The sequence below is a fragment of the Penicillium chrysogenum genome, assembly GCF_028827035.1.
Source record: "Penicillium chrysogenum strain IBT 35668 chromosome Unknown utg000005l_segment0_segment0, whole genome shotgun sequence".
Classification (NCBI taxonomy): Eukaryota; Fungi; Ascomycota; class Eurotiomycetes; order Eurotiales; family Aspergillaceae; genus Penicillium; species Penicillium chrysogenum.
In genome coordinates this window covers 1,614,792-1,638,345 of record NW_026622753.1, presented here as the reverse complement: position 1 = coordinate 1,638,345, position 23,554 = coordinate 1,614,792, and the positions used below count along the sequence as shown (strand labels likewise).

Genomic DNA, 23,554 nt, shown 5'->3' with positions numbered 1-23,554 from the left:
CGACCACCATTCAGAGGATTCCTGCTGGTGACCAGGTCTCAAGGGGTTTCATAGAGGCCGTGGGTGTAGACTTAACCTACCGACCTCCGGCGGAACGCCCTTCTAAACCTGGTGAGTTTTGCGAGCGTAACCCGATCGTTAATATCCTTGCTAATTATCTTTGCAGTCGCATGCTTCTATGTTCGAATCACTGGAAATGCAAAGCGCTCAGAGGACTTCTACCGTGCGATCTACTTGACGGAACGCACAGTTCAAGACCTCATGAAGAAAATTACTGAGAAATATCAAATCGATCCAATGCGAATCTCGAACATCATGCATGTACACGACAAAGGCATGCGAGTCATGGTGGATGATGATGTTGTCCGCCAGCTTCCAGAGGGTCAAGACATGATCCTCGACATCTCTGAAACACCAAATCCTAATGGCAGTGCTCCTGGCACGCCCGGATCTCCCATGGAGATCAAATTAATCTACTAAAACTGCATCGCCTACACCTCAAGGTGTAGGCCTCTCGCATTCGAACATAATACAAAAGTAACTCTTTTCGACTCGCCTCATCTCACCTTGCTAACCACTGGTCTCCCCACTGTGGTCCCCGGCACACGAACTTTCCATCTTGCACCAGTTGCACTCGTCTTTTCATGTTCTCACATTTCGTTTCTCTATGGGCCGGCTTCACTGTCTTTTACAGGGCGTCGAACAAGGGGATGATAAACGTGTCTCTGAGCAGCGATACCCTGTTATAATATGTTTTTTTTTGATTTTCAGATCTCTTTGTTCAAACTTAGCGTTGCTTACCCATTACGACGGTATATGAGTCGATGGGCTATGGGACTATTGATATCTTTTGTCTGATATGGTTATTATTTCGATCTGTTTGAGGGCCGAGCATACGACGTTGATACCTTGTTCCATTCTTTCCCAGCTATATTAGCCTTTTTTTCTTTCTTTCTTCTTTCTTTCCCCCTTTTTTTTTTTTTTTTTTTTTTTTGTTGGGTGCTGGTTTTTACTAGCCTTAAGTGTTCGACTTTTTCTGCGATCTCTGTCCGCGTCTTATGCCTGTGTGCATACATAAGGATTGGGGTCATTTGATATAGATAGTTACCTGAGGACGGGACTACGGGTCAGCCACTGATGCAAGTGCAGAATACGATGACTTTGCTACCTCAATTGCGATCTTGACGTAGAAGTCGTATTTTATTCTACCTTGAACAAAAGGTATCTCTAAGCCTCGATTGTTAACTAAGCCTCATCAACGAAATAAAGCCACCAAAAGCCATACAAGCCTTGGCACCTTTGGAGACCCTTGGAATAGTCGTGCGTCTAGCCCTTAGTTCTTGGCATCGAAAGCCGCCATTAACCGAGGATTATCGACGTTAGTCCCCAACCCGGCCGCGCGAGCAGTCGGAAAAGAAAAGGAAATGAACGGGCTCATGGTCCACAAATAATTCCATATCAGCCCAGTGGAACACATAATGTGGCTTTTGCACCACGAAAAGTCAACAAAACGCCGTCACTGCGACCCCAGAACGTGGTAGAGCACGGCCGTTGGGCAGTCCCGAGGTTAAAATGGTTTGGCAGCGAAGATCCGGAGGTTCCATGGACCGTTGCTTCGGATTGAGGTTCCCTATATAAGAGTTCTGACTGGAGGGAAAGCTCCCGTCATGTCACCCAACCAATGGTGGTGTTTGGGCTCGGGAGTCTTCCCTTGGGTCGCAGTTTCGGTCGTATGCCACATCGAGACATCCAGTTTCCAGATGGAGCGTAGGCCCAGTTCTAGATCGTATAGTTATGCGCAGACTTTTTACTTCTCTTTTTTCTCTTCTTTTTGGATTATAGTTTATGCTTGCGATGCCTGATATTGGTTTGCTCATGTATCACGTTCTCTTTCCCATCGTGATCTCCGGATAAAGTAGTTGGGTCCACTTCGATATCGTATCCATGGATGTATGTCCGAGGTCTAGACTACTGACCAAATCGAGACAAAAGGTCTTCGTCTACATTTCCATATTCGATATTCTCCACTTTCCTCAGGTAATAGGTCGTCTTGTGTCCTCGCGCCTAGATACCTGACAATGAGTGTGTGAACTCTAGATACGGACTTCGAAGTAACAATGTATAGTAATGACATCAAGATCCCTAATATGCCTTTTGATAGATTATCTTTTCTGTTTCGTAAGGAAACACGATCCCGAGTTTATAACGAGACTGCCGAGCAATGGGCTTCGAACTCGACTCTACCTCTTGTCTCCTTGGTCCTTAAATACCATACAGATGTAAGATCTTCTAGTCTATCTAGAATGGGAAGAAGAGAACTATATTGCGCTTGTGTGAGGTAAATATTAGGAGCAATAGTACCATACTAAGCGGCATTTCCAAGTACATAACTTCCTGGTTTCTTGGTTAGTCTCGCTAAGCGCTTGAAGAAGCATTGATTGAGTTAGATCCCTGCCTCACGTTGCCACGAAGCGACCCCGGATTTCTACTACCGAATCCGAAGTCAATCTGGTATTAAGTAGCGCTAGCCAAGTAGTCCGAGTTTCCGCTATCATAGATCGATTTCGGGAGACTCGAGTTATCTTCGACTGTAGCTTTGTATATAGCACAATGAGCTTTTATTCCATTACTCTATACCAGTTGACAACTTTTGGATCACACAGCTGAATCAAACGCATTGAATATTCTTGAAGTACTGATTGGAAAACCCCTTGAGTTATGCGTTGTACAATGCACCATATGATGATCCGAGCGCTTATCACTCAAAGAGCTGTAGATAACTGCAGGTGTTGAACATCACTTCCACTAGAAGACATGTACTCGGCATTTGGTCCGAACTTATTGCCTCACATAACAAAAATGTAGTTGTGGGGCGGAGGCTTACTGGCTGTAGCTAAGGGCAAGGATCAACTTTGGTGGCAATTATACCTAGAGTGGATGTGGACAACACCCGAGATATGGCTCGTATATGTTGTACTATTTGGTTCGAATTGTCTTCGTTTGAAAAATAAAAAGTGATAGCCACATGTCTTATGATTCTAGCAATTCAAACTACTTCTGTGGATTCCTAGGTATTTTGATACGCCGTCCACGGGGTGGACAAGCACGATGATGTCATAATCTAGCTCCTAGCGGGGCCAAAATAAATTTCCACTCGTTTTCTCTCTGCGCGGGTCGTCCCGTTACGTGACCGCTCATTCTGGTATAGCAGTTCCGGTAAAATACCACTCATTTTCTGGATATCTTGGCATTGTGTCATTGTATGTATTTGCACACACTAGTATTTTTCGGTTGGTAGCCGAAATGGCGTCTCATGCAACGTTGGAATTATTTGCCACTCTGCCTGATGTCCTTTGATTGGACCGATTTTCCTTCTCTTTTCTTTTCCTCTTTTGCCGGAGTGGGATATCTATCGGCTGGAATTCTGTTTGGTCTTTGTCAATTTTTATAGTGGGTATTTATGGCTGGGCACTGCTTAGAAGAACATGCTTTGTGTCTACCTAGGTACATGTTGCACTTAATTTGAATGTCATCTTTCTTATAGTCAACCTGGACATTGTGCTTATATGGGCTAAAATGATATCTATCTATCATGGATGTATCCATGATCGCTCATGTCATGATAACCTTGCAGTTTCACCTGATAAAATTATGCCCTAAGTCGTGTCACCATTGCCCCTGGCCTGATAGTATAGCATAGATCATCCTCCGAGTTGATATAGGGCTGTGCTTAAGTTAAAATAGAACCAAACCCACTTCTACCCTTGTTGATGATCCTTATCGGGGCTCAAGTGATCTCTTTCTTCCGCACTTGACCTTCTGGCAGTGTCTGACCTAAATTTAGGTCGTCATGCCGATGATAATCGTTACTTCAAAGATATCAAAAGTTAATATCCGTGCAATGTTTTGCTACTTTGTCTTATATTCAAACCTAGTTTGGGATCTCTATAGCCTGACCATAATAGAAAATAGGGCCATGTCTGTTTTCCTTGGTAGCCTTGTTAATGTGGCACATAGACCATGGTCTGTGATACCCCAGCCTCTTTATAGAAATAGTTCTGTTCTTCAGATAGTCCTAGGGGCTGGTTTTGAGCTGATCTCTGCATCAAAGCCGGACATAAAGTCCTTTATTGTAGCCCGCGGCATAATTCTACCGAAAGAAACCCCCCGATGTTAGGCAAAGGGCCATTTTCTTTTGTATCCCAGTCAACTAGATTTAGACTGTCTCACTCAGGTTGTACACCTACGGTGCATCCAGTTTAAGGTTCTATTCGAGTCACACTGAATTATACCCCAGAGAGTCCCGAGGTCCCCATCGAGTATCTCACCATAGCCGTAAAGCGGAAGTCGTGACTTCCTTATACGTTTGCCCTCAAATATGGAAAGAACACAAGAAGCACGTGTTCCTTCGTCGTCACGGGCAATCGTTCCTTCCTCAGGTCCACGGGTGGTGACTTTGTTTACTATTTCAGCTTCCATCTCCCTTTTTCTTTTCTCTTCTCTTCTCTTTTCTCTTCTTCCACTTCACGCTCGTTCCCATTTCCCTTCATTAACCTTCGTTTCCATCAATTTCTTGGTTATTACCATCAAGTCATTGTTTCACATTCGTTTTCAAACCCCCCATCTTTGCCAAGATGGCAGCTTCGACGCGTTTCAAGTTGCTTCTGGCCATGATCACCACTCTGGTGACCATGGTTGCCGCTTCGGCTGGTACGTTTCATGGCTGATACCTGGCTACGTTATGATCACTTACTGACCTCGGTTGCCAAACAGAATGCTACAACGTCGAGTCGGTCTTCCTTCAGGACCCTCACACTGGGGAGCAGTATCAGTTTGGTGAAAGTAAGTCAAGCTCACTGTTTGGGTCTACTTTGGAATCTGCCGTGACTGATCATGTTCATAGTCAATGTTTTGCCTCGCGCTTTGTTTGGTCGTGCTGTTCAAGCTTCCGAACTGAGTAAGTCCAGGCCCTTCTCATGTCCTATGAGACTCCTCAATTCCATCGGCACTTTTTCAGACCAAAAACTAACTTGATACTAGTCACTGTTACGGTTACCCATACTACCTGCGGTCATGATGAACCCACCACAACTGTCACCACCGATGTTCCGTGCACCACTGGTCACACTCTCACAACGGAGTCTACTACTCCAGTCCCGGTCAAGGCCACCACCCCTGCGCCTGGTGTCTCTGTGTCCACTGTGCCTACTACATCCTCGACCTTGGTGCCTGTCACGACTCAGACTTCTGGGTCCAGCACCCCCGAGGTGTCTTCTCAGTCGACTGCACCGGTTTCCTCGCAGACTCCAGTGCCTGTCGCCCCTACTCAGACCCCAGTGCCCAGCACTCCTGGGGTGACCACCCAGACATCTGTGCCTGCCGGCTCTCACAGTTCTGCTCCGGGATCTACTGAAGTGGCCACCAATTCTTCTACACCTGGCACTACCTTGGTCACCTCGCAGTCTTCTGTGCCTGGTACCGCTCAGACCCCAGTGCCCAGCACTATTGAAGTGCCCACTGGAAGCAGCCCTGTGACCAACACTGGATCCTCCACAGTTACTGCCACTGCTACTGAGTCGGTTACTTCTTCTCGTCCTAATGCTACCAGTGTGGCTCCTGTTCCTGCCACCACTGCTGAGGACCACACCACTTCCACGGTTTCTGGTACTTCCCCCTCTGAAGCGTCTACTGCTCCCGGCGCTACCGAGATTCCTGGAACTGCCTCTGAAGTGACTACTGGATCTGTTACATCTTCTCGTCCTACCAATGTCGTTCCTGTCCCTGGTACTACTGGAACTGCTTACACAAACTCAACTGTTCCCCAGGCTCCTAGCACTGTGACTGATGTGACAACGTATTACACTACGTCTCCTTGCCTCAACTCCACTGTGCTGGCTCCTACCCCGGTGACTACTGAAATCACTGTCACTGTTGAGGTTCCTTGCACCGAGACCACCAAGTGTGTCAGCACCAAGATTCTTACCACCAGCACCCTGCCAGTCTCGGACACGACTGTTCCGGCTCCCATTCCAGTCACTACGACCACTGAGATCCAGCCGACCATCCCCGTTTCTGCCCCGGCTACTACTGAAGAGGTCACTGTCACGGTTGAGATCCCTTGCACCGAGACCACGAAATGCGTCAGTACCAAGGTGTACACCACCACCCCTACGGAGACTACCACTATCTCTGTGACTCCGATCCCGGTTACAGTTCCTGCTCCGCAGCCCACCACTGAGGTGGTGACAACTGTCATCCAACCAACTGTTCCCGGTACCCCTCCACAGGAGACCACCAAGGTTGTCACTACTGTCGTCCAGCCAACTGCTCCCGGCACCCCTCCACAGGAGACCACCAAGGTTGTCACTACTGTGGTTCAGCCCACTGCTCCTGTCCCCATTCCGCAGGAGACCACCAAGCTTGTGACTTCTGTTATCCAGCCAACAGTTCCTGGTGCACCTCCACTGGAGACCACTGAGGTTGTGACCACTGTGGTCCCGACCGAGTTGGTCCCACTTCCGTCCGCCACCACTGTCGAGGCGACTACTTTGATAAAGGTTCCTGCACCTCCTGCTCAGCAGCATACCACTGAAGAGACCACCGGGACCCAGCCGACTGTGGTGGCCCCGACCACTCTGGTGACTACTACTGAGTCCAAGGTCTCGGTTGTGCCTCCCCAGGAGCCTACCCATACCCAGGAGGAGACCGTCCCGCCATCCCCTCATGGTACTTCTCCCAGCGGTACTCACACCCCTTCTCCTGTTTTCAACGGTGCCAATGCCGCTGGAATCATGGACAGCCGCCTCTTTACCATGAGCATTGTGGTTATGCTCTCTCACATCTTCCACTTGATTCTGTGAGAGCTCTACACATTCTCTTACCGTGTTAGGAGGCAAGTCTATCCATCTCTTGATGTAGCAAGGATAGTTCCTGATGCGATGATTGTGTTTGCGATGGAATTTGAGGGACCCATATTTTGATGGGTGGCCGTTTGTTTTTTCTATGGGATGCACTGGCTCCCCTTAATCTTGCAAATTTTATTAGTGACTCATATTCTAGTTGAAGCATAGGTTTCCTAATCTCAAGAATGTTCACTATTGGTTGTGCCTAAATGATAAATAGACTAGAGCGTCTTGTAATCTGTAATCTTCAACTGAATAGAGAGCCCACGGACAAGAGAGCTGACCGAGCAGTGAATTCGGGTAGTTATATTTCGGTCGTGAATGTTACAGATAAACAAGAAGTAGTACATGTAGTACGTATGTAGTGAGCAGCCAAAACATCGAACATAACAACAATGACCAGTATGATAACCTCACAATGGATGAGTGCCTGATATCCCCAATAAATGGGTACAGCAGCTTGGCTAAAAGCCAGGGTATCTCAGAGAAACAAGAAGAATGCATAGCTATGTGCACATGGAGTATACACACAGGACAGACGTGAATGGGTACAGATGTCCCCCAACAGAGTTCAAACCTCAGCCTCACCACCAAGGGATTCAATGTCTCTCGTCACAGCACAAATCCGACATCCATCACCGATCTTGTCTCGCAGGATTCTTGCCGTCGTGACTTTAGGGCCAACGGTGCGAGATGCGGTGGCAGATCTGGTTTCGTCGACTGGAGACGTGGCGCGAGGTGTAACATCGGCAGATCGGTCACGGCTGCTCGTGCCAGATTGTTGCTGTGGCGTGTCTGGGTGCAAGTGGGATAGGTGGAAAATATGGCCACAAGCAAAGCCAACAAGTATTTCTCGCTCTATAGCAGGTTATTATTAGCATCGTTTCCCAAGGATAACGCATGGAATGAAGTTGGGTCAAAGTCATACCGTTTTCGCGGAAGGCGGCTTTGCAACCGCCGCATCTTCCCTGTCCAGAGCCACCGAATTTTCTGGCGCCACTGGTCTCGGAGATTTGATCTTGAGCTTGGGCCTTCGTTGTGGGTGTCTTATTGGAATCTTCCTCTCCATCCTCGGTGATATCGAATTTGATTCCCCGCCGCTGACCTTTGCGCAGCGAGTCCATCCCAAGGGCAACTTCGCTTTGCATAACTCTAGCCGCGCCTTGGCTGATACTAGCCTGTAGATCGTGCTCACGGATCAAGCGAGTGAGACCCTCTCTTAGACCTTCGATCTCCAACCCGCTCGGAATCCGACGCACAAGCTTTATCGGGTCGATGGCTGTTCCCGCCTCAACAAGAAGACCATGGATGAACTTTGGCTTGTCCATGGAGTAATCAAGCAGATCCTCCCACAGATCAGGATCCTCCTGTGATTTTGCAAATGAAATGGCCTGTGAAACATCCTTGAGATCCGATAGAATCAAGTTCAACGCTCGCTTCGTTTGGCCCATCTTGGACAAAAGGAAGATCAACTCTGGTGTGAATTTGTGGTCCTCGCAGATGGATGTGGCTTTCTCGAATGAATAAGATATGCTTGTTTGGAGGAACTCCATCAGGAGAGGCCGGTCGTAGTCGGCAAATACCTCGACCGCCGTATCGGCAAAGTTATCAATCAGGGCTTTGCCTTCATCGGCAGCAAGCTTGCTGGCTGCATCCCGAGCATGGATCCCACGTCCTCTCCTGGGCTTAGAGGCATCGTGCGGTAATGATTCACCCCGCCAGAGCGCACGGAGATAGAAATAAAGAAACAGGAACCGGTTTGCGGCAATCAACTGTGATACCACGGTATCTGGGGGAACAATGCCCGTGTATGCTTCACTTACAAGGAGCCGCGTGGGCTCGGAAGTCAACTCCTCCAGTTCAAACTTCGTGGCTGACTCCATCTGCTCTTGGGAAACGCGAATCATAATGAAGGCTGGTATTTCGTCGGTTACTGCGTCGAGCAGGCGGTGTTCCCGGACCAAAGCCATGGCGGCATCTCCATCTTGCAGTCGAATATAGCAACGCAAGGCTTCGCGATAGTGCCCTCCTACGAGGAACAACTTGGCGAGGCAATCTGTGAGGATTCCCCACTCCTCAGACCCGGCGCGCACTGATTCGGATTTCGCCTGTGCTTCGATGGCTTCTGTGACCACGCTTGCATCAAACAAGTCGGATGGCCATGTTTCGATCAGTTCTCTGAATTTGACCAAGTCTCGTGACACATAGTGAGTGAGGATGACTTCGTAAATCCGAGAAGACAACGATGGATTTAAGTCAACCGGGATTTGTGAAGTGATCTCGTCGATCTTATCATTTTTAATAAAGGTCCATGCCCAGTGTTCCCATCTTGGGGCATTGCGGATGACTTTGCCACAAATACTCGCAGCGTCAACCCATTTCTCTTCACTGACAAGTTGATTGATCCATAGTTCTCCCAGGCGAGCTTTTTCCTGTTCAGCAGCAGAAACTCTCGTCCGACCAGCCGTCATGATGGATGACTGATCATCAGCAAAGAATTCACCCAAACTGGTTTGAGACCTTCCTGCAGCCTCGGAAACAGCTTCGGTTAGGTCAGGTATGGAGCCCGCAGCTTCGGGATGTTGATCGACGAGACGCCATGCGTCCTCGTATTGACCATGAGAGTCAAGCCAGGACAAACGGTCCGCAAGATCCCTTTTCACTGCAACAACACAGTCATACGGGCTGTGGACAAAGATTTTGGCACCAGGAGCACCTGAAACTTCCTGTACTTCCTTCGGAAGGGAATCCTCGGTCGCGTGGAGTTTGGACATGAAGGATGGAGCAACTCTACCAGAACCCTTGTCGCCGCTACTTGTGGTACTGCGGATGCTAGCACCGGAGCTGAATAGCCGTGCAGGGTACATAGTAGCATCCAAAAGCCCATACCCAAGAGCCCCTAAGGCACCGCGCTGGACGACTTGTCCCTCTGGTGTCTTCCACGGAGGCAGGACACTTAGATGGTAATCAGACGCCGAAAGACCTTCAAACCGGTTTACTGAAAGTGTATCAGCGCTGATTTCTTCCTTGGTTTCAATGTCAATGACACGAAGTTCAGGCTCAAGGCCCTTTTTCCGATTGCGTGTCCCACTGCCTCTTCCATTACTTGCAGTTTCACCTTCGGTTTCCATATATGCGAGAATGACAAGAAGACGAGGCGTATACAATGAGATTCCAGATACCACGCAATCTGTTCGTAATCTGTGTTCGAAGTTAGCGGCGAACGGTTCGGCCAGTGAGACTCCCAGCTTACATTGTAAAAACCTCTGCAGAGCCCACTCTCTCGCCCTTGGATGTTTTGCTCGCCCTCTCGGGATAGACATCAATGACCCAAACAGTTCCTCCCCAGCCGACAACAAGCTTTTCCACCTTCTCAGTAGGTACAGTTGATTGTGCCTCTGGGCTTTCTGGGTTTTCATTTGGATCGAGATTGTCTCCACTGTCTAAAGCAGACTGGTCGATCCACTCTGCGCGTGCTCTCCAAACACCGGCCATTTCATCCCAGCCGGGACGATTTGGGCGATCAATATGACTGATCCGTTTCCAGGCAAATTCTGTCTCTGAAGAATCAAGGTGCAGATTTGACCGCATAATCTTAATGCCTTCCTCGTTGACCCAGGCCACGTATTTTCCTGAAAGTGACCATTTAATTGTGCTTATAGCCCCTTCTCCGCTGTGGATAATTGTGTCTTTTCCACTATTGGCTGCCAGGCCCATAGACCCAAGCCAACTTGACGCTGTGGCGGCCGCACCCCCCATTGTCGTAGAGTTGGAGGTAGCTCCGATACGACCGCCAGTTGTCAGGATCAATTCACCCGCTCGGCCACCAGACAGGAACGCCCGGTCAGTTTTGTACTCTGGAGATAAAGCAACAGACTGAACTGGGCGTCCAAAATTGCGCAATAGCACATCCTTGGGGTCTACTAGCGACGAGATGCAAACGTGACCATCGATTGAAGAGGTTCCAATATAAATCGAGTTTGATGGCGTGGGAGGCACAGCGGGATGATTACCGAGTTTTCCTTGACCACGGATACTGCCGGTGGTATTAGATGATCGCGTGGACGGTCTGTGTTCTTCCGCGGCCTGCTTGCTGAAGGCGTCTTGCTTAAGGTTCGGAAGTGGAGGCGGAAATGGCGATATCGATATTGAGGTGACACTTGCTGAGTGTGCATGGTATACACGGAGAGATTGTAGAAGCGGCAAGGACATAACATGCTTGACAAGGTCAGCTCATATGTTTTCATGTTGGTGTAGCTAACTTACGACGTTCCCGTTGTGTGTCCCGACGACCTAGACAACTCGTTAGCTCATTATATAGCATAAGTTTCGCTAGGGATACACACCATTTTATCTCCTGCTACAAGGAATGAGCTTGTCGCATCCCCGTTGCGATATACTGATCCCAGGTGCTTCGTAAGGTATGCGTACTTGAGGCGGGGCTCCTCGTCCTCATCGTCCGAGTCATCCTCTTCCTCGGCCTCCACTTCATCTTCTTCATTATCGCTGCTACTAGAGCTGTGGTCATTGTGTCGTTGGTCTCTATCTTGGACGTCTTCAGTCGTGTTTGTAGGTGATCTGGTTCGCATGGATGAGTCGTGCTTGGGAGTGCTCTGAACGGCACTTTCGTCCGGCGGTGTCGCGCCAGGCGCGTCCATGGCGAATCCCTCTCGGCACCTGCAGCTCCCAAGCTGGTTGAAGTAGAATGCGACAAGCTGGAAACGGGATTCTGTGGTTCTACAGTTGAGCCGGGGTAGGTCAGGGCCCCGAGCTTGGTTCCATGACTAAGCGGGGCATCGGGCCGCGGGCAAAACGATGTCATCGAGCCACTAGGCTTTTGTTCATTCGACACACACACAATGTTTGCCAGGCCATATGTCTGCTTGAGCTGCAAGCGCCCAGGATTACGACTTCCTACGCGGCCGCAAACCCAATATCTTCATGCTTCTCCTCCATTAGCACTTCCCCGACGGAAGGATTTCTTCTCATCTAATGCCCATTTGAAACAAAAACAGAACAACACCGATGAACCAATTGAGTTCTCTCGGGATTCCCAGAAGCAACGTCGACGGGGTCCTAGGGTACCAGCAGCTCCCACTTCATTGCGGCGAGTAGCGGTGGAAGCACAGAGGTCGAAGGATGGCATTCTCTCCAAGGCGCTCCTCAAAGAGCAGGGATTAAATCGGACAAAGGTAGGTATAACTGGGCTTTTCTATGATTGACTTTTACTGATTGCTTTGGCGTCTATAGACAGTGACCGCGTACGCCGTAGCCGAGCAATTCAACATCCGCCAAGTCAGGGATATTTTGCAAGAACGAGGATATGAACCAGATCCGTTGGAAACGGGACTCTTCCCGCAAGTCGTTCATGTTCAAATACCGTTAGACTCCATACAGCGCTTGACGAATCCCTCGAGCACAGATCTACCATCCGACGAAGTCGGCGATTTGTTTGTGTTTCCCTCCGGTACAGTGGTAGCATGGTCTCTCCCAGAAGGATTCACATCATTCCTAGCAACACGAACTCTCTTACCCGCAGCAGAAGGTGCCCATGTGGATGAGTTGGAAACTGAGGATCTCGAATTCGTGGAGGACCCGAGGCGGGAGAACAGCGTGATAAAAGGAGACACAATTATACTAGGCACCAGCTCGGGTCACGGAGATGCAGAGGGATTGCCAGCGGCGCAACAATCCGTTGACACGGTGTTGACTAAGGTTGCATTTTCGTCAGGTCTTGCTCGGAGTACGAAGTTGGCCGTCCTCGAGAGCCTTCTTTCAAACTATTTTGAATCCACTCGGCCAATTCCGACTCTTCTCTCACAGGGATCCCGTCTCCCTTTTACACGAGACTTCGTACTCCGCAAGACGGGGCAGCTACTCAGTGTTCGAGCCCAGCTTAATCTCTATTCTGAGCTCACTGATTCCCTTCCCGATATCTTTTGGGACAGCCGACATGAGCTCGGCTTGGAGGGCTATTACGAGCAGGCAGGCAGAGCTTTAGATGTTGGAATTCGCATCAAACTGCTGAACGAAAAGATGGACTATGCGCAAGAGATCGCAAGTGTACTCCGGGAGCGCCTTAGTGAGACACATGGTCTGCGGCTCGAGTGGATTATCATTCTTCTCATTGCCGTTGAGGTTGGCTTTGAAGTATTACGTCTGTGGAAAGAAAGAGTACATGAACAGGAGGCGCGCAAGCAGGAGGCCTCTGGTCACCCGAGGCCAGAACTGACAGGCGCAAACTGAGATAGATTATTTTGCCCACTGTTGACCAACTATGATACCCCTTCACTCTTCAACGACCATCTCCAACTTTAAACGAGTGCAATATAAAACATGGCTGCTGTCGTGCAAGTAAACCAGGCCCAGGTGACCCTTATCAGCTGCCCCCGCGCTTAGTCATATGAGACTCTCCGCACGAGGCGACTTCGATGGTACGCCAGTGACCGTTGTAGCCTCCTAAGTACACCTGTTCCTCGTCTAAATACGACCGTCCTAGTACTTGTCTACTTGTCTACTCTTATATTCTTTCTCTGTTTTCAGTTTGACAAGTGTACTCCCTAAGATCACGGGAAAATGCTGTCATCGATGATGCGGGGATCATCACAACAGTTCATGGGGATCCCTGGACCCCAGAAGATCCTCAAGACTTTCGGCTCACTCTGGCTCTCACAAACTTCAAATGAGAATGCGAGGCCTGGAACTTCCTCATCATGCCCTGTCTCGGAAATAAGTTGCCAGGCCAGGTACCACGGTCAAGACACCTGCTGTTTCAATTACCCCGGCGGTCAAATGCTACAGACACAATTCTGGGATGTCGACCCTGCACTTGGCCCTGAAGATGCATGGACTATCCATGGACTGTGGTGAGTTTTTACCTCATCCAGGTTGGATAAATATAAAACTAACTCTTCAGGCCTGATCACTGCAACGGCGGCTTTGACCAGTTCTGCGACTCCAAACGCAAGTACAGCAACATTTCTCTGATTCTAGTTGACGCGGGCCGAGGAGATCTACTCGAATACATGAGCGAGTATTGGAAGGATTTCCGTGGTGATGATAACCATCTGTGGGAACATGAGTGGAACAAGCACGGCACTTGCGTCAGCACCCTGGAACCAGATTGCTACGAGGACTATCTGCCGCAACAAGAGGTCGTGGACTACTTTGACAAGACTGTCGAGGTTTATAAGGACCTGCCTTCCTACGAGGTTAGTTTGATCCTGTCGATCATTGTGCGACTAGATTCGGATCAAACCGCTAACCATGCATAAGTTCCTGGCCAATGCTGGCATCGTACCATCTCAGACGCAGACCTATGCTCTTGCTGATATTGAAGCTGCATTGGAACAAGCCCATGGAGACCCCGTCACTGTCCGTTGCAGAGGCGGCGCCATCAATGAGATTTGGTACTATTTCAATATTGCAGGAAGTCTGCAATCGGGTAAATTCATCGCTGCAGGTCCAGGTCGGTCAACCTTCAATGTTACTCACCATAGTAGAAAAGCTTACAAAATAACCAGATGGCCAGAAGTCCAATTGCCCCTCCAGAGGAATCAAGTACCCACTGAAGCATGCCCGGGACGAGCCTACTCAGACGACAACCATAGGTTCCCCCGAGCCCACAGCGCCAGGCACTCCCTTTGCCGGCCGAGGTAACCTCATTGTGCAGAGACTTAACAGAAAGCACGGCTGTATCATCAGCTACGGAACTTGGTTTTCGTCCGGGACCTGTGCGACTTTCCGGGCCGAAAAGCTATCAGGTTCGTAGCCGCGATTTCCGCATATGACCTCTCTGCTATTGCTTGCTAACATCAAGTAAACGGTATCTTGCAGATGATATATTTACTCTGAAATCTAGCAAGGGGCTCTGTGCCTTCGAGCGAGACGCCCTTACTTGCGGACCCCACGTCAGCACGCCAAGCGAGTTCACCGTACGTATATCCCAGATATTTTCAGGATCTCTTTTTCATGATTCTCACACTGCATACAGGCCAAGGATGGTAAGCTCGCTTACAGTGATCACACTACTTTCTTTGCCGACCATCCACCCAAGGGGCGTACGCAGAGTAACGTGTATGCTTCGCAAGGGGGGCGCCCTATTGAGATCGAGATCACATGGGCTTCGAAGTAGATCGGTTTCTTCACTATTGTTTCTTTTCCTGTACTCCTAGTGGAAAGCAGGTCAGCCGATCGGGATCTGATAGAGCTGCACAGAAATCCCGGATAGAATGCGACGAGAAGGCTGTCAGACGCCGATTCCTGACGCAGAATCGTTAGAAATATTGATAGAAACACGCATTATTTAGAGTAGTATCTTAATATATGTTACTTTCTTCGTGAACAAATATTTTGTACTTCGAACCCTGAGTGTTCAAGTCGCCAGAATGGGCAAGGTCTCTGGGGGTGCTTTCCCTTAGGCTGTCTGGCTCTTTATGGCGCCTTTCCTCAGATCTACAGATCAATACAGTAAAATATTGTATAGGACTGGATGCAAGCTGTATGCATAACAAGTTTGAAATAGTAGAGTACAGGCTATCCGCAATTATGTCTGTCATCGAAAGGAAAACAATCCTTCGATTAAGCCATCCTTTGTTGACAGGGTAGGTACAGAAAAGATCCATTGAAAGTAAAGACGTCAAATACATATCGCATCATGGGGGAACATTTAGAAAGGAAGGATAAACACCGGGAATAAACAGGCCGCCACGTATCGAACATCTTCAAAGAGATGCGATAAGGCCAAAAGGACGTGAAGAATAAAGCAGCCATTCAAAAGACAAAAGAAACAAGAAACAAGAAGAGAGGAATACAGGGAGGAAATAAGGGCAGGGAAAAGCAAATAGCCCAAAACACCCGCAAGTCCGCAAAGTCGTTTCAAAATTCCCGAAATGTGCAGAGAAAGAAAACGCCCGATTTTGTCGTGGGTCATTAAAGTGTACAAGGTCGTCCTATATCGTTGCAAAGAAGTCTCGCCGTGAAGAAAATGATAAGCCGCGCCGTATGTGTCCCCGTGATTTTTTTGGTAACAAAAGTCGTTCAAGGGTCCACCAGGAACTCGCTGGACAAGCAGTCGATCGGGTCCGTCAGGTCGTCGTCCAGTTGGGGGATACCAGAAAAGGTCTTCTCGGGGTAGTAGGACGAGACAGGGGCGAAGTCGGTTGAATCGATGAACTGATAAGTCGGGAAACCAGGCAGGCCCGAGTGAGCGAGATGGCCGAACTCCTCTCGCAAGTCATCAGAGGGGTCTTGCGTCATGAAGATATCAATCTCCGAGCCGACAGATGATTCTGCCAGAGTGGGCGCCGAGCGAGGGGAGGACATTTCCCGAGGCGAGAGAGCAGAGTCACTGTAGAGAGACTCCTGCGAGTACGTGGATTCCTGCGAGTAGGGCTGGGAACCGAAATTTGATCCGTACTGAGCCATTGCCTGCTCATATCTAGCGTGAGCAAGCTGGGGTGGTGACAAAGGCAACATGTCATCCTCGAGCTGGGCATCGAGGGAGTTGTAAGTCTGACATGGCGAGGAAATGGTGTGGTATCTGTTTCCAGGTGAAGTGGGTGGCGTGTACGACGAGACGGCAGCAGATGGGGCATAGTTGGGCGAGTTGAACACCGGAGCATCTTGCAGAGTGGGTTGAGGCTTGACTGAAGCGGTAGAGGCGGACTTTTCAGCAACGCGTTGACGAGTACGGGTCGACTTGGCTTGACGAGTTTCGATATCCGGGCGGCTGTTCTTCTTCTTTGGGGGGCGGCCACGCTTGGTTGTTTTTGGAACCACACCGGTGAAGCCTCCGATACACATATCGCGCTGGCGGTGACGAGTCAGGGCATCCTGTCTAGCAAAGCTGGCACCACAGGCACACGCAAAGGGCTTGTTGCCACTGTGTGTCTTCAGATGGCGCTTGAGATCATGCCCGCGCACGAAGTGCTTTTCGCAAATGTCGCATTTGAATTGGCGGTCTCCGAGATGTGTTTGGACGTGGGACTTGATGTTTTCCTTGCGACCAAAGCGGCAAAGACAGCCTGAATATAGACAGACCCACTTCCCATCCTTGGGGTCAGGGCCGGAGATGAACTTGGCAATTTCGTCAGTCGAAATACCCGTTTGCTGGACTGATGCCTTGACTCGGGCATCGAGGTCATCGTGAGCAGGTACGTCGATGGGAGATGACACAGAAGATGGTGCTCGCGTTTTGGTTCCGCCAGTGGAAGATGTGATCGAGATATTGGAATTTTGAGGAGTCATTCCATATGAACTTGGAGATGGCATATCGGCAACTTCGGTGAATGACGCGCTAATCGGAGAATTGACGGGGGAGGGCATCTGCTGCTTAATCTGCGCAGAGTTGACATAGGGGATTCCTTGCAAAGACTGGGCTCTCTGCATCTCAGCAGTAGCTGGGGTATGGGGAAATGAGAAACTTTGGGACTTGGAAGGTGTTGGGTCATTGCTGTACATGGAATAATCAATAGATCTTTTCAATGGGGTAGAGTCGGGGGTCAAGGGGGAGTCTGCCATATAATTAGCTTCGGTCTGGTTAGATTGAAGACAAAGACGCATACAAGCAGTAGACATTTGCGAGAGAATTTTCGCAGATGGAGCCTTTGGTTGAACAGAGACTGGATGCATTGATCCGGCATAGGCCGTCACCTGCTCGTTTTGGCCCATTGGCATGTTGCGCTGAGGAAACAATTCCCAATCGGCATTGCCAATAAATTGTTGCTGTTGCTGTTGCTGGGTCGAGAACTGCTCTTGTTGCATACGGTGCAGCGCAAGCTTCAATGGTGTGTTTTCGGAGCTTTCGCTGGCTGATCGAGACAAAGCCGGGGCGCCAACAGAAGAAGGCGCAGGGCTTCCAGTGGTGGTGTGGATCGCTTGCAATTGTTCTTGGTTGAAAGCCTGGCAGTCAGACCCGAGCGACTGGTGAGGTTGATATTGATATGGCTGCTGAATGTGCATGCTTGATGGAATGAAAGACCGCTCGGGCTGCTGGGCATAAGAGTGATACTGCTGTACATCCCTCTGTTGAGATGGGAAACCTGATTTTTCGTTAAAATAATCTCGCAACTGCGAGACCGTCTTCGGCATGTGTCGGTCCATAGTGGGCTGTTGACTGAAAGAGCTGTAATCCACAGTCTGCCCTCGACGATGTGACCGACGGGGTTGCATATTGGTCATGACTGGCGCGGGCTGGTATGGCGCAACTGGTGTGGAGATTTGGCGGCGATGACGACCGGTTCCCAGCGCGTTGGAGTTCATGATATCGCCGATTGACGGTTGGGGTTCCTGATTGAAGTGTCAGTATGTGAATATGAAAGCAATGGGCACTAGGAGGAAGGAAGTGGAAAGGTTTGTTAGAGCCTCAACTCAAGTAATTCAAGTCAAGCTTCAAAAGGTCACACAGCTCAAGTAGATTCTGAACTGAACCTGAAAGAGCAGAAATGCGAATGTATGAAGGTTTCCAAGGTTTGGTTCTGGAACCCCGATCTATGTGAGACCCGTTCTCATCAACAAATTTGGGGCGTTGGCATAGCAACGCCCTTAGGCGGGCGTCTGGGAAACCAAAGGACGGGCCACCTCTGACGAAAAGCGGGTCCTCTCCCTTGCCCATCGTCGATTTTTATCCTTCGCTGAAGGGACCTTGCTTATAATTATTCGACTTCTTCTGCAAGGGAAGTGAATCCCTGTGATAAAATGCATGTAAATGTTACCTATTCCTATAAACTCGATGACTCCTCGGTTCGTTTCCGAGGAGATTCAATATAAACAAGTCGATCTCATACTATATAGACCTTGGCTCCATATATAGTACCCATAGGCCCGATAGCCTGATAATGCCCATGGCGTCACATCAATATCTGATTCGACCTGTCGAACACGGGATAGGTATCGATGGCCTCAGGCATAAATCAACGAACATCCCTTTTGAGTCACGTGTGGGGCTCTCTGGCAAGACGGGCCGACACTTTTTTCCGTCTGCCCTTCCTTTCCTATCATGTGATCTGGTTGGTCAGCATTTTATTTCAAGCTAAGCTCCTTTTGGTATACGACCCACCCACGTGACCGCACAACGATTTTAATCACCAACCGGCTGCCGCGCACAACGATTTTCTTCAATCTTGCAAGGTTGAGGAAGACACGACTGTCGAGGTGAGTTTTGGTCCTATACAGGCAGATAGGAATGTGATGAGCATGCGCAACTAGCATTCTGTCCATTCTCTCTCTGTCTCCCACATTTTCATCACGAGCATCCCACTGACATTTTGTTCGCAGGCCTTCATCAAGATGCAGATCTTCGTCAAGACCCTTACGGGTAAGACTATCACCCTTGAGGTGGAGTCCTCCGACACCATTGACAATGTCAAGTCCAAGATCCAGGGTAAGCCCAGCCGAAATCCGCGAGCAACGATCGCACAAACGACTCGAAAAAAAAAGACAACATAGGCTAACCCCGCACCAGACAAGGAGGGTATTCCCCCCCGACCAACAGCGTCTGATCTTCGCTGGTAAGCAGCTCGAGGATGGCCGCACTCTTTCGGACTACAACATCCAGAAGGAGTCGACCCTTCACCTCGTCCTCCGCCTGCGTGGTGGTGGTAAGAAGCGCAAGAAGAAGGTCTACACCACCCCCAAGAAGATCAAGCACAAGCACAAGAAGACCAAGCTCGCCATCCTCAAGTACTACAAGGTTGACGGTGACGGCAAGATCGAGCGTCTTCGCCGCGAGTGCCCCGCTCCCGAGGTATGTGATGACTTTTGTCTTGCGACAATAACCCTTGGATTTCAATCAACGGAAAACTAATTTATCTTCATAGTGTGGTGCCGGTGTCTTCATGGCCGCTATGCACAACCGCCAGTACTGCGGTAAGTGCCACCTCACCTACGTCTTCGACGAGGCCAAATAAATGGTCTAAGTCGGGCCGTGGTGTGCTGTCGCCGAACTTGAGCATGGTTTTCGCTAGATCGGGGCAGGTGATGGAGTATCACGGTTGACGTTGGTTGATGATGGTTCCTTGGAATACCCATGTGCTACAGTCAATATAAAGAACAAAACTAGGCATCCGCCGAAAATTCGAAAATCCCAAGTAATGATGGACTCGTATGTATTCGTAGACATCGATATTGTCACACTATCTGTTCAAAGCACTGTACAACATACTGCGAAAAGCAATGCACAACGCCATGCAAGCTCTCACTCACCTACTCGTCCGGGAAGCCAGCCTTGACATTGTCATACTTGCTCTCGGGATACTCGAGAGCATTAGCCGACTGATCCAAAGCGCCTTCACCACCCACACCATCGACAAAGATACCGATCAAGCTCCCCTCCGCCGGATCAGCCTCCTTACCACCCTTATCACCACTACTCTCCCACCACATACCACCACCCAGTCCGCGATCGCGAATATAGTTCGCCTTGACCTGCGCCATATGGGCAGTATCGTAAGAAACCATCGTGCGCGCACCGCCATCATAGCAGAATGAGGCACCAGATTCCTCATCGAACTGTTCCTCAGCCCCGGGTCTGGGCAGCGCCTTGTAATCCCACACCCCGTTCTCCCAACTACCCTCTCCAACCCCGGAGAAGGGCGCGCCGGGTCCATCGGTGTCCTCAAATGCACGTCCGTACAGCGGCATGCCCATGACGATCTTGACGGGTGGTACACCGCCGTCGTTGATGTAGTAGTCCAGAGCAGCATTGATCGAGAATGGTGTAGATGCAGGGTTGGAATCTGAAGGGGCGATGTTCGCTTGGTGGCCAGCGTTGGTGTCCCAACTTCCGGCGAAGTCGTATGCCATCAGGTTGTAGAAGTCTAGCACTGGGGTCATCTCTTGGAATTTGAGCTTCTCGTAGTTGCTCGCACCTGTAGCGGTCAGTTTGGTTCGCGGCAGTTGTCCATCGCCGGGGATATGGTAGACATACCGGCAGGACAGGCGATTGTCAAGTAGAAACGGCGATCGGGCCCAGCCTCTCTGTCAAGAACCTGTTTCCGGTCAGTTGGTTCAATGCGAGATTCAGAGAACGACATACCTCTCGGCATTTCTGGAGCAGGAGAACTAGGTTCTGGGCCTCGGTGTCATCTGGATATAAAATGAGCCTCGTTCTTCCTTCGAGTATGTTCTGGCAAACTCACCCTTAGGATATTCCCAATCGATGTCAAGACCTATAAAAGAGTCAAGATCAACATCATACGCCGTACCCAGTCCGGTAAAACATAACACATACCGTCGAATCCCAAATCCAGAACCAGACGTGTGGCCGATTCAGCAAATGTAGTCCGACCCTCCTCGGAGCTCGCAGGCTGCGCAAAATTCGCCGAGTACGTCCAGCCACCGATAGAAAGCAAAACCTTCATCTTGCGGTTCTGCTTCTTAAGCAGGAAAAGCTGCTTAGCACATCCGTACACATTGTCACCGACGTCATTCCACGAGTCTGTCGGGTAATGCTTCTCGACATCAGACCAAGAGTCGGTCAAGTACCTGCGATTCTGGGTCAGGACGTCTTCTGTAGTCTATAAGGATCAATGGCATGACTTACACTTCGCCGTTTTCGGGCCGAACGTTGGCAAATGCATAGAGGATGTGCGTCAGCTTGTGGGCGGGCAGATCCTGTGGGTTGTAGTTGCGGCCGTAAATTGCCTATGGGGTATGTCAACATTGTCCTTTTTGGGTGTGTATGTCCAGCCAGTTAGAGTTTGGCATTGTGAAAAGGGCGGTCGGGATCGAAATGGGAACAAGATTATGCACCTACCCAATTGACAAAATAGGCGACTGATCTCATTTCAGACATGGTTGGTGTATGGGTACGAGGGTTGAAGTACTGCACGAGAACAGCCACAAGTAGGGTAAACAAAGCAATGGGCTTAAGCCGATAAGCCACAATTTCAAGTCAGAAGAGAAAGTCAATGTCGGAGACAAAGGAGCAGCAAAGAATACCTAGAGGCGAGTATTTCTAGGGTACTTTATGTCGCAGCCTAATTGTTAGTGGACTGTCGTACCTTAGGCGTCTGGGCAATATCAACGCCACAACGTCATTGGGCAGGACTCACATGTGGCGGTGTATGGGTTTAAGGCACCAAGGCAACAACCGTGGCTGAAGATGGTAAAAAGAAAAGGATCAGATAGAATATCTGTGTATAATCAAAGATATCTTTGTATAATCTGAATGACGAGTTGTGAGACTATATATGTATGTTGACTACATGCCCAGAAGGGTCCAAGAAAACGTGGTGCGTGACACCTCCACCTGTTCAAGATGCATGTAACCTCATTTTGAGCCAATCCCTAATATGTTTCATGTAATAGTATGTTAGATTATTGTTGAATTCAGACTTGGTGTAAGCACAAGATAGAAAGATAAGAAGTACCAAGTACTCGTGATGTTGAAGAATGCAACTCTAGGCAAGAATGCGACATGGCGTAAGGAAAAGAAGCAATACTAAGTGGAATCATGACTAGTCATGGGAGCTCGTCTATTATATTGTCAAATTGAATATTCTGAAGTTAGTTGAAGACCTCATGATTGAAAGTATCTCGCCCAATGCAGATCTAAAAGCACCTCCATAACATCTAGTGAGCACGTCCCCTTCCTCAATTGTAGGTTAACATTAGCTCTATGCAATACTCTCGATATATAAAACCTTGGTCAGACGACCTACGCCCTCAAGTATGCCCACATGGGGGATCGAGCATGGATCGGACTCTTTCGGCAGTAGATCGACCATTGAACCCGTGGCAAGTGACAACCTCAAGCCGAGAAATGTTGGGGAAGCGGCAATCCCGGGTAGTTATATAGCGAGTGATGTACAAAGACCGACCGGGATTACAAGTATACTCGGAGTTTAACACCCTTCGTTCTGGTCATAAGATGATTCTCGAACTTACTCCGTATACATCAGGGTATTAACAGGGAACTGTAGGTCTATGCATGATCCCCAAGTATGCTTGGCCTCGATGCAACCTATCAGTTGCCGTATGTTTATTTCCTCCTTTGTGATTCCCATGTGATGAATGCTGGGATCACAATATGAGTTATGAACTGATGCATGATATGGGTAGTTCTATGTGCTATATTGTGAAATGCCAGTGTTTATGCACCAATGCAATGGACATCATGGAGGTCACCGAAGGTGATGTGCAACGATCGACAAAGCATCTTTATCCAACATGCCCCACCTCGTACTCATTCAATGCCGATCGAATGAAACAGACACGAATCAGACATGGGGCTATTCGGAGGGCCGAAACAGCCGAGAAGAAATCTAGGGAGACATCTAGAAGAGAAATGTATGGACAGGAGGGAATCCGACAAACCCACAGTTAAGGAGCAAAATATAAAATATAAAACGTGGGTAGAACAACCCCACCAAAACAACAGAATAAAAATGAATAGCGAAAAGAAGAAAAGAAAAAGAAAAAGAAGGGAAAAAAATCCAAATCCAAATTAAACATCCAGTCCATCGATAGCTGAACTCCAGCCGCGATCTGGTCATTGGGCGTGCTGATTGGATCTACACAGCCGAACTAACGCCCTTAGCCTGGCAAGCCGTGTCCGAAATCGCCATAGCAAGTTGATCCCGATCCACTACGATCTTGCAACGTCTATTTTTTTTTAAAAATCCTTCACTCCCGGATATTGTTGGTGGATC

The 23,554-nt window shown here is 49.1% G+C and overlaps 6 protein-coding genes across 6 annotated transcripts; 3 read left to right on the top strand and 3 right to left on the bottom strand.

Moving 5' to 3' along the window:
* Nucleotides 1–4,634: 4,634 nt before the first annotated feature.
* N7489_009025 (uncharacterized protein) lies at nt 4,635–6,860 on the top strand (the record flags this gene model as incomplete). The annotated part of the gene is made up of 4 exons (XM_056714775.1): nt 4,635–4,710; nt 4,774–4,842; nt 4,904–4,957; nt 5,041–6,860. 4 exons carry the CDS (start codon nt 4,635–4,637, stop codon nt 6,858–6,860), a joined length of 2,019 nt encoding a protein of 672 aa, XP_056562397.1.
* Nucleotides 6,861–7,473: 613 nt separating this feature from the next.
* N7489_009024 (CLH domain-containing protein) lies at nt 7,474–11,560 on the bottom strand (the record flags this gene model as incomplete). The annotated part of the gene is made up of 5 exons (XM_056714774.1): nt 7,474–7,760; nt 7,831–10,103; nt 10,156–11,120; nt 11,169–11,195; nt 11,249–11,560. 5 exons carry the CDS (start codon nt 11,558–11,560, stop codon nt 7,474–7,476), a joined length of 3,864 nt encoding a protein of 1,287 aa, XP_056562396.1.
* Nucleotides 11,561–11,761: 201 nt separating this feature from the next.
* N7489_009023 (RMD1 family protein) lies at nt 11,762–13,148 on the top strand (the record flags this gene model as incomplete). Its single annotated transcript, XM_056714773.1, has 2 exons — nt 11,762–12,094; nt 12,153–13,148. 2 exons carry the CDS (start codon nt 11,762–11,764, stop codon nt 13,146–13,148), a joined length of 1,329 nt encoding a protein of 442 aa, XP_056562395.1.
* A 345-nt stretch (nt 13,149–13,493) lies between these two features.
* Nucleotides 13,494–15,036, top strand: N7489_009022 (T2 family ribonuclease; the record flags this gene model as incomplete). The annotated part of the gene is made up of 6 exons (XM_056714772.1): nt 13,494–13,768; nt 13,819–14,113; nt 14,178–14,370; nt 14,426–14,665; nt 14,739–14,836; nt 14,896–15,036. The coding sequence occupies 6 exons, from the start codon at nt 13,494–13,496 to the stop codon at nt 15,034–15,036; spliced, it is 1,242 nt and encodes a 413-aa protein (XP_056562394.1).
* A 905-nt stretch (nt 15,037–15,941) lies between these two features.
* Nucleotides 15,942–18,164, bottom strand: ace2 (putative C2H2 transcription factor (Swi5); the record flags this gene model as incomplete). Its single annotated transcript, XM_056714771.1, has 1 exon — nt 15,942–18,164. The coding sequence occupies one exon, from the start codon at nt 18,162–18,164 to the stop codon at nt 15,942–15,944; it is 2,223 nt and encodes a 740-aa protein (XP_056562393.1).
* Nucleotides 18,165–20,105: 1,941 nt separating this feature from the next.
* Nucleotides 20,106–21,696, bottom strand: N7489_009020 (glycoside hydrolase family 18 protein; the record flags this gene model as incomplete). The annotated part of the gene is made up of 7 exons (XM_056714770.1): nt 20,106–20,770; nt 20,830–20,890; nt 20,938–20,987; nt 21,041–21,070; nt 21,133–21,386; nt 21,445–21,545; nt 21,658–21,696. The coding sequence occupies 7 exons, from the start codon at nt 21,694–21,696 to the stop codon at nt 20,106–20,108; spliced, it is 1,200 nt and encodes a 399-aa protein (XP_056562392.1).
* Nucleotides 21,697–23,554: the final 1,858 nt, after the last annotated feature.